The sequence below is a fragment of the Fundulus heteroclitus genome, chromosome 3, assembly GCF_011125445.2.
Source record: "Fundulus heteroclitus isolate FHET01 chromosome 3, MU-UCD_Fhet_4.1, whole genome shotgun sequence".
Taxonomy (NCBI): domain Eukaryota; kingdom Metazoa; phylum Chordata; class Actinopteri; order Cyprinodontiformes; family Fundulidae; genus Fundulus; species Fundulus heteroclitus.
The window spans coordinates 37,481,874-37,502,419 of record NC_046363.1 but is presented as its reverse complement, the minus strand read 5'-3'; the positions used below and the strand labels follow the sequence as shown (position 1 = coordinate 37,502,419).

Genomic DNA, 20,546 nt, shown 5'->3' with positions numbered 1-20,546 from the left:
GTCTTAAAAGTAGACAGGGTGTCTGCCTCACGGACCAAACTGGGAGTTGGTTCCACAGGAGAGGAGCCTGATAGCTAAAGGATCTGCCCTCCCTTCTACTTTTAGAGACTCTAGGAACCACCAGCAGACCTGCAGTCTGAGAGCGAAGTGCTCTGTTAGGAACATACGGGGATGGAGCTTGATTATTAAGGGCTTTATACGTTAGAAGGAGAATTTTAAATTCTATTCTTGATTTAACAGGAAGCCAATGAAGGGAAGCTAAAATTGGAGAAATATGATCCCGCTTGTTGATTTTCATCAGAACTCTTGCTGCAGCATTTTGGATCAGCTGAAGGCTTTGAACTGCATTTTGTGGACTTCCTGATAGTAAAGAATTACAATAGTCCAGCCTTGAAGTAACAAATGCATGGACCAGTTTTTCAGCATCACTCCTGGACAGAATGTTTCTAATTTTGGCGATATTCCGGAGGTGAAAAAAGGAAACTCTGGAAACCTGTTTAATATGGGATTTAAATCATGTCTTGACATGTCTTAGTCAAAAATAACACCAAGATTTTTAACTTTATTACCAGAGGCCAAGTTAATGCCACCCAGATTAAGTGATTGGTTAAGAAGTTTATTTTTTGAGGACTCACGCCCAAAGATTACAACTTCTGTCTTGTCAGAATTTAGATGCAGGAAATTTAAAGTAATCCCGTTTTTGATGTCATCAAGACATGACTGCAGTCAAAGTAATTGATTGAATTCATCAGGATTTATGGATAAATATAGCTGAGTATCATCAGCATAACAGTGGAAATTAATCCCATGCTGTCTGATAATTTTGCCGATCGGAAGTGTATATATATATATATATATATATATATATATATATATATATATATATATATATATATATATATATATATATATATATATATATATATATATATATATATGAGAATTGGTCCAAGGACTGAACCCTGTGGTACTCCACAGGTGACCCTAGAGTTTGAGGAAGATTTATTATTAACATGAACAAACTGGAATCTGTCTGACAGATAAGATTTAAACCAGCCTAATGCTTTCCCCTTAATCCCTACAGTATGTTCAAGTCTTTGTAGGAGAATATTGTGATCAACTGTATCAAATGCAGCACTGAGATCTAACAGGACAAGTACAGACACAAGTCCATTATCTGAGGCTATGAGAATATCATTAGTGACCTTCACCAGAGCTGTTTCAGTGCTATGATGAGCTCTAAAGCCTGACTGAAACTCCTCAAGTAGGTCATTGCTTTGTAAATGTTCACAAAGTTGATTAGCAACTACTTTCTCAAGAATTTTAGATAAGAAAAGAAGATTAGATATAGGTCTGTAATTTACTAACTCCTCTTGATCAAGAGAAGGTTTCTTAAGTAAAGGTTTAATAACAGCTACTTTAAAAGCCTGTGGTACATATCCATTTACTAAGGATAGATTAATCATGTCTAAAATAGTGCCACTGATCAGAGGGAATATCTCTTTAAACAACTTGGTTGGGATCGGGTCTAACATACAGGTAGAAGGTTTAGATGAAGCTAAAATTTTAGATAGCTCAGAAAGCTCTACTGCTTTTAAACAGTTCAGACACTGCGCAGGTTCTAAAGATTCCTCCAATGCTACCTCACTTACTGAGGACGAGGTAATCATGTTTGGGAGGATGCCAATTATTTTATTTTTAATGGCATCAATTTTATTTATGAAGAATCTCATAAAATCATTACTACTAAGAGCTAAGGGAATGTATGGATCAACGGAGCTGTGGCTCTGGGTAAGTTTGGCAACTGTACTAAAGAGAAATCTAGGATTATTTTTATTCTCTTCAATTAATGATGAAAAATATGCTGCTCTTACTCTGCGAAGGGTCTTGTTATACAACAATAGACTTTCCCTCCAGATTAAGTAGGATTCCTCTTGGTGTGTAGAGCGCCAGTTTCTCTCCAATTTTCTAACATTGTGCTTCAAGGAACGCAGCTCTGAATTAAACCAGGGAGCCAGTTTCCTGTGAATTATCACCTTCTTTTTCAAGGGAGCTACAGTTGTGTTCGAAATAATAGCAGTGCCTTTAGAAAAATGAGTAAATGTCAAAATTCTTCAAAGAAATTGTACTTTAATGAACACAGATACATTGGGGACACAGTACATTCTATTCCAAAGCAAAACAATTGCGCAAAGTCATCAAAACTTAAATAATAATAATAATATTTCAAATAAAGTAAGAAATGGCATGTTCAAAAGAATAGCAGTGTTGCCATCTTTCCTTGGAAACTCAAAAATGTACTGTACAAACAAAGAAATTCTTGATAAGTGAACCTAGCTGAGTATCCTAAACTAATATTTTGTTGCAAAACCACGGTTTCTGATGACTGCTTCACATCTGTGGTGCATGGAGTCAACCAACTTCTGGCATCGTTCCACAGGTATTGCAGCCCAGGATAATTGCACTGTATTCCACAATTCCTCAGCGTTTCTTGGTTTTGCCTCATGCACTGCACTTTTTATGTCAGCCCACAAGTTTTCAATGGGATTAAGGTCCGGGGATTGTGCTGGCCACTCCATCAGTTGAATCTTGTTCATCTGGAACCATGCTTTTGCTCGCTTGCTGGTGTGTTTGGGGTCATTATCCTGTTGAAAGGTCCACCTCAAAGGCATTTCCTCCTCAGCATATGGCAGCATGACCTCTTCCAGGATCCTGATGTACTGGAACTGATCCATGATCCCTTGTATGCGGTGAATCGGACCAACACCATAGTATGAAAAACATCCCCATATCATGATGCTTGCACCACCATGCTTAATGGTCTTCAGTGAGTACTGTGGCTTGAATTCTGTGTTTGCAGGGCGTCTGACATACTGCCTGTGACCCTTAGACCCAAAAAGAACAATCTTGCTTTCATCTGTCCACAAGATATTATGCCATTTCTTTTCAGGCCAGTCAATGTGCTCTTTGGCAAATTGTAAACGCTTCTGCACATGTCTTTTTCTCAGCAGTGGGACTTTGCGGGGGCTTCTTGCTGGAAGGTTAACCTCAGTAAGACGTCTTCTGATTGTCACAGTACTCACTGTCAACTGAAGGTCTTGCTTGATCCTCTTGGATCCCATCATTGGCTGAGTCTTCGCCAGTTTGGCTATTCTTCTGTCCATTCGAGGGGTTGTCTTTCTTTTTCTTCCTCGTTTTTCAGTTTTTTGCTCCCATTTCAGGGCATTTGAGATCATTTTAGCTGAACAGCCAATGATTTTCTGCACCTCTTTGTATGTTTTCCCTTCTTTAATCAATTTTTTTATTAGGAAACGCTCATCTTCAGAACAGTGTTTTGAACGACCCATTTTCCTTGTTTTTTCAGGACAAATGCACAGCCAGCATGCCAGTTGTCTTGATCCTTAAATACGGATCACCTGTTAACACCCTTTTTTCCCAGAATACCCTCCCTAATTGATGCCCTCTCTAATTGAACTCACCACTGCTATTTTTTTGAACACACCCTTTTCAGTTAATCATTCAATTTCACAGAATCCACAGTATGCATGGCTGTCCTGTTGGGTTTGTTGGTTTTCTATACCTTTATTTTACCCCCCAGAAACTTATCTGGGGTATAGAGTTTGAAATGTTAATAACACCAGTGATTTTCTTGCTGCTGTTGAGGCACTGCTATTATTTCGAACACAACTGTATATTGTCTAATGCAGAACGCAATGAGGAAGTCACATTGTTTGCAAAGGTATCGATTTGTGAATGGGAAGAAACAGCATTGCTGCCATCTACAGGCCAGGTATTTCTGCAATACTGAGGATATTAAAAAGGGGACAGACTCTTTAAGTTTTGATACAGCATTATCCAATAAAGATCTACTATAATGGAACCCTCTTTTGGGGGTGGGGAACTCAGTTAGATTAAACTCAAATGTTATTAAAAAATGATCAGACAGGACAGGGTTGTGAGAGAATACTGTTAATTCTTCACAATCAATGCCATATGTCAGAACAAGGTCTGAAGTATGGAGCCGAGAGTGCGTCGGTTTATGCACATTTTGAGCAAAACCAATTGAATCTAGGATAGTTTTAAAGGCTACACTAAGGTTATCACATTCAGTGTCAACATGGATGTTAAAATCCCCCACTATAATAACCTTTTCAGTATTTAACACCAAATCAGATAAGAAATCTGACAACTGATCCAAAAACTGAGTGTAAGGGCCTGGTGGACGATACAAAACAACAAACAGAAGAGGTTTTATTGCTTTGCAGTTTGGATGAGGGAAACTGCGGGTTAAATGTTCAAAAGAACTGTAATTATTAGTTGGCCTGGGACTAATTAATAAATCAGACTGAAAGATAGTTGCCACTCCTCCTCCTCTTCCTACAGATCTGGGAATGTGGAAATTTGAATTATACTAACGTAGTCCTCTTGTAGCCAGGTTTCTGTGAAACAAAACAAATCAATCTGATTATCAGAAATCAATTAATTAACTAACTAAGTCTTTGGAGGGAGAGACCTTATATTTAATAGACCACATTTAATTATTTTATTTTTTGGTTCAAAGTGATCTGTGTGGATTTCTATTAGATTTTTATGATTTGTTCCTTTTAGATCAGTTTTTGATCTGTTAGGTTTTGGCCGGGGGAAAGACACCGTCTCAATAGGGTAATGGGTGGATAACAGTACAGAAGCTGCAGAGAGGTGTGTTAAACTACGGCTCTGCTTCCTGGTCTGGACCCTGGGTTGTCAGTATTTAGGAGAACTAATAAATCCGGCCAGATTCCTAGAAAGAAGAGCTGCACCATCCAAAGTGGGACGAATGCCATCTCTCCTGATCAGACCAGGTTTTCCCCAGAAAGTTTGCCAGTTATCAATATAGCCCACATTGTTAAAAACAAACATGATTACCTCGTCCTCTAAATCGAGCAAATAACAATGTTACCTAAAATTATATAAACTGAGGCAAATGGTGTTCTCCCCCACTTTGTCACAGGATCCTTACTGCTCTTGCAATAGTGCTCTGCTTGATTTATAAGTGATAAAAGTTTTATTAGATTGTATGCTGGGACTGCTTCATGTTCAATGGACACAGAAACAAGGAAGGTAGGAGAGGAAAAAAAGAACGGAAGCATCCATCCATCCATTTACCGACACGCTTATCCCTATTGGGGTCGCGAGGGGTGCTGGTGCCTAGCTTCAGCTGTCAGAACAGAAACAGATGAAAAAAAAATACTAAACGGGAGAAAGGGTGAAAGAAAAAGAGAGGAAAGGGACAGAGCGATATAACGTCCTCTGAGTCTGCTTGTACACCTGCAAAGAGAGATATAAAACGAAAGAACAGTAAAAAGTATTACAGGTACAAACAGCAAACACCTTGATACCATCACCGAAGAATATACCGTATTATTTAATACAAAATATATAAAGTGACAGCTAAAGATAATAATTTGGGTTTTCTGTATAGAAATGAGTCTGTAAGTACCTGAATCCAAGCACCTGTAGGTGTTTGTGAGAGTGTGCTTGTGTATGCAAGGTTTATCCATAAGAAAAATGCTCAATAGTGGTTGTGAGGAGTTTCACACTTGGAGACCTGGGATCTCCCAGGTGAGGGGGCAGCTCAAACCCAAACCCAAGCAAAAGCACCAGCCCCCGCCAATACCCGGGCCTCTATATGGGGGGGCAGAGGAAGCCACCAGGGGTGAGGCCTACACAATTAGCACCCCCTAATCAGTGCCCTACTTCAGAATCAGAATCAGAATCAAGTTTAATTGCCAAGTAGGTTTGCACTTACAAGGAATTTGACTTGATGTTGATGGTGCAGAGAAAAAATAAAAATAAAATAAAATGGATATACTGTATATACAGAGGCTGTATACACTCAGTAAACTGTGTGTTAATGTAACGCAGAAGCTTGTAAGTCCTGAACGGGGGAGAGAGACAGAGAGACATATGTATGTTTTGAAAATATTAGAAATGAAAATGTCTAAAATGTATAATAAAATTGGGGCCAATGACGTCACCAGACAGAGGGGCTGAGAAATTATCCCCACTCCCCAGTGACGCCCCCACCCCCCAAGGGCCTACATGTGTGGCAACATCAGACCCGGCTGCAGAAACAAATCACAGGGGGGGCATTCCATTTTTTTAGGGGGGCACATTTTAAAAAGTTTTTTATTATATATATATATATATATATATATATGTATATGTTGCCCAGACCCGGCCCATGCCGCCGGGTCTGGGCAACATGAAAAAGCTTTCGGTTTTTCTGACTCTCGGCTTGTGTTGTCCTCCGATTAGAAAAGAAACTGTGAGAGCTGGTTTCACTGAAAGCCCCCTGCTTTTTGAGAAATCCTTTCAACAGTGCCTTTTGTTTTAAATTTTAAATTGTTACTGCAACTATAACTTTTTAAACAGTTTGTCATATTGTTCACACTTTATATTTTCAATATTTGTTTTTGCCGTCTGTCTTGTCCACCATGACTTTTGCTGCTGCCTTTCTTGCATGGTCCATCCTTGTAAAAGAAGACTTGATCTCAACGGGTCATTTACATGGTTATAATAAATGTCTCATAAAAATAGAAACATAAATCACCGCGAAACCTGTTTTTTTTTTTTCATATATTTAAAATGTTATTATATATACAATGCAATATGAGAAAAAGTCTTTTCAGACTTCTCCATACTTACGCTGATTGGAAAATTAGAAAATAGATTTTCAGATTGTGTACAAACCCTGAGGTTACTGGACTGAAAAGAGTAGAAAAGCAGAAAAATATTAAACACCCTCTCACAAACCTTTAAAAAAGACTGGAAAACTTGATTAAAACCTTTTATTATAACTATATTTTGCTTTCAAACAGCCAGATTCATAGAAATGAGGGATGACTGTTTGCACATCACTGTAGTATGATGCAGTTTACCTTCTCTTTTGTATTAGAGGTTCAGACCTGCAGCTGAATAATACTTAAAGGGATCCTTCGCCACCTTCACTTTTGCCCAGTAAAAAAAAACCAAACAAACTGATGTTCACATGCTGTAACAGATCTCACAAGGTTTCTCTGACATTAATCTTTGAGTCCAATTTAGTCATAAATTTGTGGGCATTTTCTGAATCATGTCAGTCTCAGATTTCAGTCAGTTAATCTATTTTCCAAACTTTTTAAATTCTATATTTTGTATTTCAGTACCAAACATGATCAAATCCGATAATTACAGAATTTGGCTCATTATTAATTATTATTATAGCACTACTGCAGGAATTTCTTGAACATTTTTTTTTTTTTTAAATCAGATGCTATGAGCAATTAGCTCCACCTACTGGTGATTAAAAGTCACTGCAACCAGAACGATTTAATAAAGACTCAACACAGACCGTTTTTCACATATTTATTTTCATACTATATCATTTATAGTCTATGTTCATAAGATATTTATATATATTTCACATATATATTTTTATATAACTATTTACAAATGGCAGTGTTGCCAGTAGCTGATATTTCAACATAGTGAATGAGGAAAAACCGGTCGAAGTTCAGTGCTATGCTGAAAAACGGTTTGATTTATATATAAAAAAAAAAAAAAAAAAAATATTCAGAAAGTGGGTAAATGGCAAAACATTTACATGATGCAGCACATTTTGTTTTCTGCTCCAAAACTTGTGGTAATGTAGTGTTTTTGCTTTTCCTGCAGAAATGACCAGGCAGTGCCCAAATGAACACGTAAACAAAATTAAATAAGACAAAAACAGAAAAAGATACACACTATGTACACCAAAATAACGAGCTGATGTCCGACACGAGTGGAGCAGATCCACATCAACAGTTAGAATTACGTACAGCCATGCATTTAGCAGTGAGCACACATTCGACGACGCTTTTGCTGCAGCTTTTCACCACACACAAAAATAAAAACCATTGGACCAAACATACGTGAAAAGGTACAAAATATAATGTCTCGCACATTCACCCGATCAGAAATACACTTTGGAATTAATGGCTTTTGGAGGAAACAGATATATATATAAAAAAATCTGCATTATTTCTTCTTCTATTTTTTATTTTTTTAAGTATTTCCTTTTAAAAAATAAAAATGCATCCAACTAATATCTTCCAACACACACGTGCATTTGTGTGTCTGTGTGCAACGTGCAAGTCTCTTCCATAAATACAGTAAACTTGATATCCTCTCTTCAAACCACCCCAGAATAAAAAAATGACTTCATACATTCCAGAAAACCACGCAGTTGGGTTGTTCGGATACTGGGGGGGGCAGGTCCAGGTTTTTATAAATGGGAGCCATCATGGATGCACTTTGAACGAGAGCAGCTCCTCAGAGTGCATGTTGTTGAGCGAGCGCAGCTCGGGAAGCTTGAGCAGGAGCTTGGTGAAGGTTGTGGCGGACTCGACGCCGTGGTTCTGCATCACCAGGTTCCTCAGGGCCCAGATCAGCTTGTCCTGCAGGGCCTCCACAGAGTTCAAGTCCTGGATGCCCGACCGGTCTAAAGCAGAACCCCGATAGAGAGAGAAGGTATTAAATTAACAAACCTGAACAAAGTTTGTTCTATTCGTAGGAGCCGAAAAAGACGAGGAATGTCAGAATCTTACCGGCAGAGACGAGCACCACAGCGGTGAAGAGGCTCATCTCGTCCTCGTTGAGCCGCAGAGCCGCCAGCTTCTCACTGAACTCGCACATGGAGTTGAGCAGCTCGCCGGCCCCCAGCGACCTCAGCGTGTCGAGGCTGTAGCGCTTGCCGCTCAGAAAGGTGACCGTCCGTTCGGCCATGTTGAACAGGGAAGCAAAGCGTACCATCAGCACCTGGAAGACAGGGAGGAAAGATTTATTTAAGTTTCCCATTGATTCCAAATAGAGCTGCACAATATTGGGAAAACCTAAAAAACTGCAATATTCCTGTTGAATGTTTCGATAAATATTTTAAAACTATAATTTTTCTCAGCTTTCTGAACTTAGTCACAAAGCTGTATATAAATTAAGATGTATGAAGCATATCAAGATTATTTTTAAAAAAAGGAGATATAAGATCATATCGAGATTGTCTATATGGAGTTTTTATTCTTCTATGTGTTCCAGTGGTTATTTTTCAGCCTTTTCTCCTATTTATCTACAGCTGTTTGTTAAAAATGTGCCTGTGAGACATTTGTTATATTTTAATGTGTGCTTTTAGTTTATATTTTCCCATGTTTTATTTTGTTTCTACATTTTATTGCAACTAGCTTTTATTTTCCTACATTTTAATCATATAAAGCACTTTGCATCGTCCTTGTACTGAAATGTGCTGCACAAATAAATTTGCACTGCCTTGCTTATAAAGCTTTGAGTCAGCGATGTCCTTTTATCGCTACTTTATGAAAGGAAAAACAGAGATAAATATCGTATATCAGCATTCATCTGAAAAACTTAAAATATTATTTTTGGATCATATTGCATGAGCCTGTCTGGCCTCTCACCTCAAAGGTTCCAGCTTTCAGCAGGCTCACTTGGTCGTGCTCCGACAGGTCACGGAAGCCCGGGATCCTCTTGGCAAACTCCACCACCTCCCGCACAGCGGGGGTGAAGCTCATCGAGAACTCCTCCCAGATCTCCTGGCTCGGCTTGTTGGGGTCTACGTACGGCGAGGCGTTCATCGGGCAAACCTTACGACGGCAAAAAAAAAGGGAACGCGTGATGCAAACGCTGCCAAACCTTAGCGCAGAGCTGGACGGGGTTCGGAGAGTTACTCACCAGGTAGGCCCGACTTTTCATGCAGCCGTTTGGTCCGTTGTAGCTGAAGGCTCTCTGTGCGTAATGTTCTGCCTCCTCTGAAGAGTTACAGCCGAGCTGCTGCTGCTGGTACGCTGCCCTCTCCTCCCTGTAGGCGGAGTTGGAGTAGGGACAGCGCTGGTATCCACCCACAGCCGGATTATTGTTCCAGCAGCTCAGGCTCTCCTGCTGCTGCTCCTCCATGGGGGCGCCGCAGCCCGAGCCAGACGGCGGGGAGGCGCGGCCCTGCGACGGCGACCCCTGCTGGGGGAAAGCGAAGGCGTCCTGCCGCTGCCCGCTGACGGCGGCGGCGACGCCCTCGTCCTCGCTGCTGTCTGAGCCGCAGGAAGATGCCGAGCTGGAGTTGGTGTCCATGGAAAGCACAGACTCGGAGTCCTGGGGGTACTGCGGCGAGGACGGGTTGGAACACGATGAAGAGTCGGAAGTAGAAGAAGAAGAAGAGGAGGAGGAAGAAGAGGAAGATAAAGAGGAGCTGGTGTCGCTGCTGATTGCCTCGATGGGCAGCGGGGGGCTTTGGTCGTCGTGCGGCACGCCGTGCAGCTGCCCGCTCTTGCTCATCATGTTGTTCATGGCGTTCTGCATCTCCAGCAGCATCCTCTGCTTCTCCCTTTTGGGGATGCGGCCAAATCTAACAGCTGAGAGTAAAAACATACAAAATAAACGTCTCAGTTTAGGGTTGATTAATTAACCCTAACCCGAGTGTAACACTAGTTCTTTAGGTTTCCACTGCAGAAAGCTCTGGCTCTGATTTCTGGCTCCTTAGGTCCCCCTCATGGTTAAGCGTTAAGCATGAGGGGAACCTAAGGAGCCATACAACCAGAAATTTTTGAATGGCTTTCAGTAAAACCACAGAGCTTCAACATTAAAAATAATCTTAGCACTGGAATTAAATGAGCTCACTGTCTCTGATCTTCCTGCAGCTTCTTTTGATATGACTTAGACAAACTTTATTGTCATTTTGTATGCACAGAGTGCGTACAGAACAAAATTTCGTTTGCATACAGCTTGAGAATTTCAGCGAATTGCAGTGGATTTCAGATAAAGTAACTTTGCAGGAAAATAAAGTAACTTTGCAGGAAAATAAAGTAACGTTGCAGGACAGTTCCAGGATAAAGTGCACAGTGATTTCACAGTACAGCAATTGAGATGTAAACAATGCAGGACACACGTGATACAGAGTCCAGTTTTAGCTTCAGCTTCAGATATCGCCTTTAACGTTGCCTAAAACCAGGCTTCTCTTTTAAAAGCAGTCAAAAACGGCACCGTTTCACTTCCAAAAATCCACGTGCTCACCGTCTTTGGACATGCCGACGGCCAAACACTTCTTGAAGCGGCACTGCTGACAGCGGTTCCTGTTGATCCTCATGATGGTGCAGTTCTCCATCTTCAGACACTTCTTATATTGGATGTTCTGCTGAATGCTTCTCCTGAAGAAGCCCTGAAGAACCAGAGGAACAATAGCAGCAGCAGGGTGAGCGTTTGCAGCGACAGCGCCACACGGGTTAAAGCCGCACACCGTCGACTCATCACCCACCTTGCAACCTTCGCAGGCGTGGACGCCGTAGTGGAAACCCGAGGCCACGTCACCGCACACCTTGCACAGTAGCACCATGCCGTTGATTTCTGCAAAACACGAAAAAGCGGTGAGCCAAACGTCCCCGCTGTATGGCGTGTCTCCTTGTAGCAAAGCGTCCTGAAGCTCACTCGTTATGCTGCTCTTTGCAGACGCGGAGGAGCGGCCGGTCTTCTCGGCGCCACAGCCGCGTTTTGCCGGCGGAGCGATGTCCACCACCATGCCCACGGCGCGGCTGGGCAACGAGGGCCGGGACGCGGGCGGCGACGTCGACGCCGGGCCACAAGACTCCGACGTGGACGGCAAGCCGGATGAAATGTAAGCTATAACTCCACCTGTAAAAAACAAACAACAAAAAAAGAAATAAAAAAAGGGTAAAATAGTGAGAAAGTTGTTTCAAATAAGAGGCGTTTACATGTTTACATTTAACAGCACAAGGTTTTCCAAGTTTAGTGTGAGCAGGAGATAAGAGAAGTTAAAGAACAACTTTGGGTAATAACTGACTCAGTATAAACAAAACTGTTCATAGAAAGTAGCTTCGCCTGTCACACACACACAGACACACACACAGAGGCAAGGTGCCTTGTGTTTGGACATGTGTGTTGCCGTTTGCTGGTTGGTTTATGACCCGCTTTATCACCTCCAGCGCTGGTTGGATAACACGGTTACATAACACGGCCGGGTTTCTGTGCTACGGGAGCGTGCTCCAGCGGAGCGGGTCAGTGTAGCACCAGGGCAACAACTCGTGGAAACGAAACGTTGTACAGGGAAAGCGTCTCCTTTTGTTACGTAACGTTTTGTTTGGGTGGATTTTAAAAAACGCCGGTCCCCTGAGGGGGCTGCTGCAGGTTATTTAAAAAAAAAAAAAAAAAAAAAAAAAAAGTTTGCTTCACTTTCTAAAAACACTAAAATGTCTTGATTAGAATAATCAAACTGTATCAAAACTATTTTTTCCTCCCCTACTACAAAGAGTAGAAACTAGACAAAAAGTGGATCTGCCGGCCAGATTAATCAGACCAATCACATGTATTTGTTGTCTCAACTCACCAGAGCTGTAGTTCCTTTTGAGTTTCGAGTTTATAACATCAAAGCAATTTTGAAATAGTTCTGGAAAAGTCGGAAACCCAACCCAACCCCAAAATAATAGCAGTCATAGACGCTATTATAATGGGGTTTGTCTGATCATCGAGTTAAACTGGTTATTTGACCAGCAGTTGGAAACGTATTATCTAGGAACTAGGTTACAAAATTAATGTAACCTAATTCCTAGATCTAATGTCTAAACCAAAATGGAACGACAGCATAAGATCTGGAACAAAATTCAAAATATTGGCAAAAGAAAATGTAAGCATCACCAGTAATGTCATACCGACCAGAATGAGGGGAGATATTTATTAGAGGTGGTTCGCCGAACATCTCCTTTCATTATTTAATATATTATGACTATATGCATCTTATTTTGTGCTGTTTTGTATCTTATGCCCTGTACTGTAAAGAACTTTGTGACCCATGTCATATAAATAAACTTAAGTACTTAATTAAAAACTCAAATACTGTAATTAACATCCAACAGCAGAGTCAGTTAAATTAGAGGTCGTGTTTATTTTATATTCGTATAAATAGAAAATCTGTAGGGTTTTAAATAAATCAGCAGCCCTGATAGGAATTAGTTTGAGTCACTCACAGAAACTGAATCAGTAAGTTGTGTGTGTGTGTTTTTTTTTTTTTTTTTTTTGTTTTTTTTTAACTGGAAAACTACCGTGAAGGGTGTTTTTTCTTCTCTTAGAAAAACACGGGTGAAGTTTCTTTTTGGAGGCCACGGAACACCGATTATCTAACCTCAACCATGACTGTTCTCTGTCACGGCCCACCCACACGTGGGCCTGTCATGAATTTCAGCAGAAGCACATTGCGAGAAGTAAAAAAAAAAAAAAAATCTGGGTCACCCCGCTTGTTGTCGCCCCACTGTCTCACGTGGACAGCGCCGCAGAGGCGCGCGAATGCATTACGCAATGTGGCGCGTCACGGGCGCGCTCCAGCCAATGGGCGCAGGACTCCGCGGCGGAGGGGAACACCCCTGGACCAATCAGAGCAGGGCTTTTAAAAACCGTGTACACACGGGCACATGGCTCGGCTACGCTGGCCATGTGAGCGGGATCGGGAAGTGGAACACTGTTGTTGTGTCAAATGGAAACGTAGCAGCGCCGCACCGACGCTCCTAACCCCGATTTAAAAAACACCCACACGGCATAAAAACAAATAAAAATAAATAAATACATTTACATCACCCTCTGAACACAGAATCAAACGTCCAAACTGACAGTTAAAACGTCTCTAGAGTTAATATAATAAACAAACTGCTCCCGATTCATATTCTGCACTGATGTTAGATTAGATATTAGCAACTTTTTAAAAGAAATAAGTTACTTGCTATAGAAAAAACCACAAAGTTTGGATGAATTTATTTTTAAAAATCTTCAGTTAACATGATCTTACAACACTGCAGCAATGCTGCACAGTGCAACTTGTTTTATCCTTGTTTAAACATCATATTCGCGTAAAGTGTCGTCCTCTTACCGGGTCTGGCAGTCCCGTTGTCCTCTGGCATCGCTGCTGGAGGAAATCAAAGATCTCCTAAACTAAAAAAAATAATAATAAAAAATCCTGAAGAAAAAAAGCGACGATCAGCCGAGCAGAGAGAAGGATCTTGACAACAACGCCAGACTTCTTCTTCTTCTTTCTTTTTTTATTTCTCGACTAAAAGTGCACGTCTAGGGCGGCTGACTTGTGGGAAAAAAAAGAGTGATGCTTTTCAGTGAGGGTCTCCACAAAATGTCCTGACCGAGAGCGGTTCTCCCTGCACTCTCTGTTCCGGTGTTGGCTGGCTGAGTGCGGGTTGGTGTGCAGGGAACTAAATGTTCTCAGTAGTGGGGCCCCGCCCTCTCCGGCCGGCCGCTGGAATCACTTTAACCCAGTGACACACTTTCAGGACACCTGAGGGGCGGAGCCAGCGCGCGTGGCTGCAAACGGGGAGGTCACGTTGCAGAGCACAACGTGTAGCCCCGACGTTGCAGCGTGAGAGGCTGATGCTTGAATATTCCAGGCATTATGACAACATGACCAACTCTGCCAAGGGGTCAAGACATTATTACCAAAGGAAGGCTTCACACAAGCCTCGTGTTCATGTAATAACTCGGGGATATGTCGCTTTAACTTCGTTAAAAGTCGAAAAGTGCCGAAGTTATTTAAACTTATTGCAACTTTTTCAATGAAACTCCATTGTTGAGATGGAAATAATGAGGTTGGATAGATTTATCTGTGGTGTATCTGCAATGAACACAGAAGTTTCAAAAACATCGTCTTATAGAGAGTTTTGATTTAGTAAAACAGCAAGAATTTGTCCAGCTATGAACCCCAAATAAAGTCAAAAAGTACCAAAGTTATTTCAACTTATTGCAACTTTTTTTAATGAAACTCCATTGTTGAGATGGAAATAATGATTTATTTTCTCCCCTCCAGAGGGTGGATAGATTTATCTGTGGTATATTTGTATAGTTTTGCTTTTCTAAAAGAATTTGTCCAGATGTGAACTGAAATAGTCATACTTGTTATTATTCTCTTTAACTTTTTTAAAAGTTAAAGGCTGGATAGATTTATCTGTGGTATATTTGCAGTGAACACACAAGACTGATTTTAACATCAACATAAAAAAAATATGTCCAAAAACATCGTCTTAGAGTTTTGATTTTATAAAACGGTAAGAATTTGTCTAGATATGAACCCAAATAAAGTCATACTAGGATTTGCCATCGATATTAGTGGCTCAATATTATTGTCGCTTTAACTTTTTTTTAAAGTCGAAAAGCGCCAAAGTTATTACGATGAACTGGCTTGAACTTTTCAAGGCAAGGCAAGGCAAATTTTTTTGTATAGCACATTTCAGTACAAAGACAATGCAAAGTGCTTTACATGATTAAAACACAGGAAAATAAAAACAGAGTAAAAGCAATTTTGAATAAAATATAAACACAAAATAAAACACGGGAACATAGAAACTAAAAGCAAATATTTACAACAGTTGGACTACAAAGTTGAACTAATGATATTTCAGTCATGCTTTCGGACCCATACTTTTCAGCATGAAATCAAACTTTCCACATTGGGAAATCAACCGATTATGTGTTAAATTACAACTTTTTTTTTTTTTTTTTTGTCAAAAGATGACTTTTTCAAAAAATAATATATCTACAGAATGTCTAGAGTGGCGTATTTGTTCTTGATTTGAGCAGTGAAATAAGATTATCTGCCAATGAAATGAGTATCCTAACCCCTAAACTAAGATAATTAGACATACTGCACTAGAAATAAGATGATGGTGATGAGTTGTTCTTATTTTAAGTACAACAATCTTATTCCATTGGCAGATAATCTTATTTAACTGCTCAAATGAAGGAAAATACACTAATTTCAAAGAAAAATTTACCTGCTTTTAGTTCCCTTTATGCAGTGCAGGGGTTGCCAGATCGTACTAGCTCTGCTGTTACATTTCTCAGATTCAAGCGGACCCATAAAGAAGCAAAACGAGGCTGATCGGTCGAGCTTTATAGCGTTGATGCTGACTTAAAGGAAGCAAAGGGGCTCAGGAGCCACTCAGAGGTTGCCCCTTACCTTCTGGGCAGGTAAATTAAATGTTTGCTAATGCTAAAAAAAAGGACCTGGCAACCAGTTGGCAAACAGGCCAACTGAAGGTTGGAACGAGCGCGAGTCTGCCACCTGCTGGCCAGGAGGACTTAAACTTGTAGCTATCTCGATCAAGAGTTTTCAGTTTGTTACATGCCCGTTCAATTACACAGAAACTACAATGCGCATGTTTAATACATTGTAAATAGTTTTCCTTCTTGTAGAACCTTATCTAAAATGAGATCTGCATTACAGATTCACAATAAACTATTTTAGGAGCACAGAAAAACACTTGCAACTAATAACTTGCAACATGGTGTACCAATTCATCCATCCATGCAGGTTTGCTGACAGGTGAGGTCTATCTCCCAGAGGTAATTTGTTAAGAGATGAGGAACACCCTGGAGACCAATTAGCTTATGGACTTGGACTTTGGGAGGAAGCGGAGAGAAGCCATTCAAGCACAAGGTGGACGTGCAAACTGACCCACGTTTTTAGAACAGGAATTGGGTACACAGATTTGAATTTAACAATAGGGCCAAAACTGTACACATGGGCTTACAGATAGATGCACGCCAACCATTGATGGTATAAATGTTCTTTAACTGAGAAAGTCCATGCGTTTTGTAACTGTCAATGCACGTTTATTCGTATAGCATCATTTATGCATAAGGTTAAGGGCTTTAAATAAAATAAAGGCGCGGAGACGAAATGGAAACAAAATAGTTTACTCCTTTGTCTTGGGAATGCTGAGTAACCAGGCCTTTGGTGACCTGAGGGGGTCCAGAAAGTTATTGTCTGACATGCAACTCTAATACGTATTTAGACCTTTCTGTGACTTACAGATCATAAACGAGACTTTGAACGATGATCTTCTAAAAAGATGGGGCCTGTGTAGTAATTTCATGACTGTGGTAGGATCCACATTCCCAGTGTTGGTCACCTGGCATTGTTCTGGTTGAACAGTGGACCATTATGATAAAGGGGTCCAAAGTGTGCTGACATAAATATCCCAAAACACCGTTACACCCCCACCGCCCCCAGTCTGCGTGGCGGACCCTACCATGTGAATCTTACTGCTGAAGTTGAGACTCTCTGGCCTAGTTAAGGTTTTTCCAGTCTGCGGTTGTTAGATTTTGGTGAGCTGACCTGAACCCGGTGGTCTTCGGCTGCTGTAGCCGTTCTTCTTCAAGGTTTGAATGAGGCGGTGTGCTGCGTACCTTGGCTGTGGCAAGTGCTTATTTGAGCTGGTGTTTCCCGCCTATCGTCTTAAACCAGTCTGCCCATTCTCCCCTGACCTCAACAAGGCCTTTTGGTCCCACTGAGCTATATTATACACTGGAGTGCTAATCCCCCGCTGTTAGAACGAGTTGCTTTGAAGCCACCAGCCGCCATATTGGTACTCCCTATTTCCCCCCAGTAACTTGGGAATATGTGCGCTACAGCATCAAATAGGGTGGGAGGATTTTCTCATGTTCAGGGGGCTTAAGACTTTTAAAATGTCAAATGCCATATACTTTTATGTTATGTTCTAAAACTATCAAGTACTGAGAAAGTCATGTGCTGAAATATTTTGCATTTTATTCATTTAAATATATATATTTAACATTTATAAATATATAAATAACAATATACAAAAACATATTTACGTGTGTGTGTATGTGTATGTATGTATGTATATATATATATATATATATATATATATATATATATATATATATATATATATATATATATATATATATATATATATATAATTTTTTTTTTTTTTTTTTTTTTAATATGAATAACATGTAAAATATTTCAGCACCTAATTTCCTAGTAGTTGATAGTGTTAGTACATCCACTGACTGTAGAATTACCTGTGAAACGTTTTCACACAGCCAGAAAACTGCTTGTTGTTGCAACCAAATCCTATGGGATTCTGTGAGAGTAGGGAGTAGCAAGATGGCGGCCAGTGACTTCAGTTTTTCGGCAAAATCAGCACTCCAGTGTATTATATAGCTCAGTGTTTGGTCCACACAGCTGCCGGCCGAGCTCGATGTTTGGTTTTTCAGACCATTCTCTGTAATGTTGAGAAATTGTTGCATGTAGACGCCTAAATGCATTAGCTTTCTTTCATAGACAATGTCATGTATAAAGATATTTTTTAATGTTTTAAAATCAAGGTTATTGGATTAATCATATATGCATTAAATGGGCTGTCATGTTGTTTTTTGCCTAGGTAGGAAAAAAGAAAGAGAACCCTTTTGGAAGCCAGCAGGATGAAGAGCAGGATTTGCAGGAAGTTGTGGTTGCGCCGCGAACGTGACTCCCAAACCGTCCCTGCTGTATCCAGGCGCCCAGCCTGTGTTTACTTTAGGAGAACCCAAAGTTCGGATCAGACGACAGGTCTGGTCTTACTCTGCATTGCTAACAGCTGCTGACAGATGCATGAGTTTAAACAATTAAAATCACATTTAATATCGTCTGATCACAAGATCAACGCTTCAACTTTGTGTGTTTTCAACCTCACAGCCAAAATGAAACATAAATCATTAACATCTGCCCTCACTGACACACAGTTTCCTTTTATCGTGTTTCGCATTTGATGTGTGTGCAGAAAACTATCTGATCTTATAGAACAAGTTAACTATTAAACCAGATACTCTACAGTTCCATAAATGGCTTCCCTCCAACAACACGCAGCTTCATAAGTTTCTGCTAAGAACAGGCAGGACAAATGGAAAGTATTTAATTCCTCCGTCTCAGCCGCCTGGCCTGTTTCGACCTCAGAGGAGCGATTCACTCTTGGCAAGACGCGACACCGTCCACTCATCACGTCCTCCATCTGAGCTATTTGAGAGCTGAACATATTTTCAGAGTGACTCTATGAATTACAAGCCTTTCAGAGGATAATAAAAACCCAAAGCAGGAAATGATGCAGGCCTGTTAGGCTTACTTCAGTTATATTTTGAATATAGTTGCATTTTCTGAAGAAATATATTTTCTTACGCAAGCTCAGTCTGGGCGTTCCAAACACACAAAAGCTACGTTCTTGTTTTATCTGCCCGGCTTTTCTTTTTGACTTCCAGATTTCTTTGGGCCCAAAATAGACCAAAATGAAAACAGCGTTCAGCAAAGCTTGAAATGATTTCATCATGATGGCAAGAAAGACGTACTTTTCTTCAGTGCAGGTTTCCTTTCTGCAGAGGATCTGGTAGCAACCTGGATCTAAAATCTGAAGACAGATGACCTTGGAGAGAGGCTATATTTGGTAACTTTCCCCTTTAACTCTCCGTTATCTCTGACAGATGACTCACTATCTGATCAACAAAGCTGTAAACACTCCCAAACTCACCGATAGGGCCAACAACACTGATTAGGACAATGATTCATGAGCTTAAAACTAGAAATAGGAAGGAAATATTACATGGTTGCCCAACATCGCAGAGGTCAATGGTTCTGAGGTCAGGCTCTACATTCATGGGAGAGATTTAAACGTTTAGTAGCCGTTTTCTTTTTTTGGCAAACTAAAAAAACATTTCATACGTTTCAAAATATTTTAGTATATAAATCCAAACTTATGCTCTGCAAAAAAGGGAACTCAAAGTAAGTAAAAGTTTTTTCAAATGTTTGTATTTCTCCTTGATTTGAGCAGGTAAACAAGACCATTTGCCAATGGAATAAGATTTTTGCACTTAAAATAAGAACAATTCATCTGCATCATCTTATTTCAAGTGCAGGATATTTAATTATTTTATTTTAAAAATACTCATCCCATTGGCAAATAGTCCTATTTAGCTGTTCAAATCAAGGGAAAAATACACTAATTTCAAGAAAATTTTACTTACTTTTAGTTCCTTTTTTGCAGTGTGATCAAATTTTGTGTTACTGAAGCATTTTTTGAACTAAATCTTGATTCTTATCATAGTTCTTAAGAGTTAATCAATGTTTTATCTTTTATGTATCCAGCTGCTATTAAAAACTGACCAGGTTCTAAGTGGGGTCAAGATCTAAAGAGGTTCCTGCTTACTGGGTCCAAAATGTTAATGTTCAACATTTTTTTCCCATGCCTTTGTCTTGTTGTATGCTGATCCATCATGCTGGGGGAAAGAATAAATAAAAGAAGTGCATTGATTTGGATGAGAAGCAACTCTCCACATGCATTGCACCAGGACAGTTCACCTTCTTCCCCTCCGTTGGCTGGGATCAGATGTCCAAAATGATCAGGATTCAAGAGAGAAATTAACCTCACACCAGTTGTCTGCTGTCAGTGCTTGTACACCCAGTAGCACTTCAGTTTGTCCCTCGTGTTTTGCTTGGACTAAAAGCTTTTTTTGCGCCCCTTTTTGTCACGTTTTTTTTTTCCCAGCTGCTCTCACAGACATCTGCTGCCAATCTTGACCAAACTCTGCGCGGTGGGCAACACAGTTTTGCCGCATTCCTGAAGCTAGGTGGACATCCTGAAGACTTTACCCTGTAGAAGACTGTCAGATGCATTATTTAAGCAGTTTTCTGGATGTGAGGTCAT

General features: G+C 40.3%; 1 protein-coding gene across 2 annotated transcripts; it reads right to left on the bottom strand.

Moving 5' to 3' along the window:
- Window positions 1–7,572: 7,572 nt before the first annotated feature.
- On the bottom strand, window positions 7,573–14,307 carry nr1d2a (nuclear receptor subfamily 1, group D, member 2a). 2 transcript variants are annotated; one of them, XM_036135319.1, is made up of 9 exons: window positions 13,931–14,307; window positions 11,485–11,688; window positions 11,315–11,403; window positions 11,074–11,218; window positions 9,742–10,415; window positions 9,468–9,653; window positions 8,607–8,817; window positions 8,267–8,500; window positions 7,573–8,220 (listed from the first exon to the last, which is right to left on the bottom strand). In XM_036135319.1, exons 1-8 carry the CDS (start codon window positions 13,959–13,961, stop codon window positions 8,301–8,303), a joined length of 1,740 nt encoding a protein of 579 aa, XP_035991212.1. In that variant the 5' UTR covers window positions 13,962–14,307; the 3' UTR covers window positions 7,573–8,220; window positions 8,267–8,300. The 2 variants fall into 2 exon arrangements, with proteins under 2 accessions (XP_035991212.1, XP_012733182.2); XM_012877728.3 differs by having other exon boundaries at window positions 7,573–8,500.
- Between the last annotated feature and the right edge of the window lie 6,239 nt (window positions 14,308–20,546).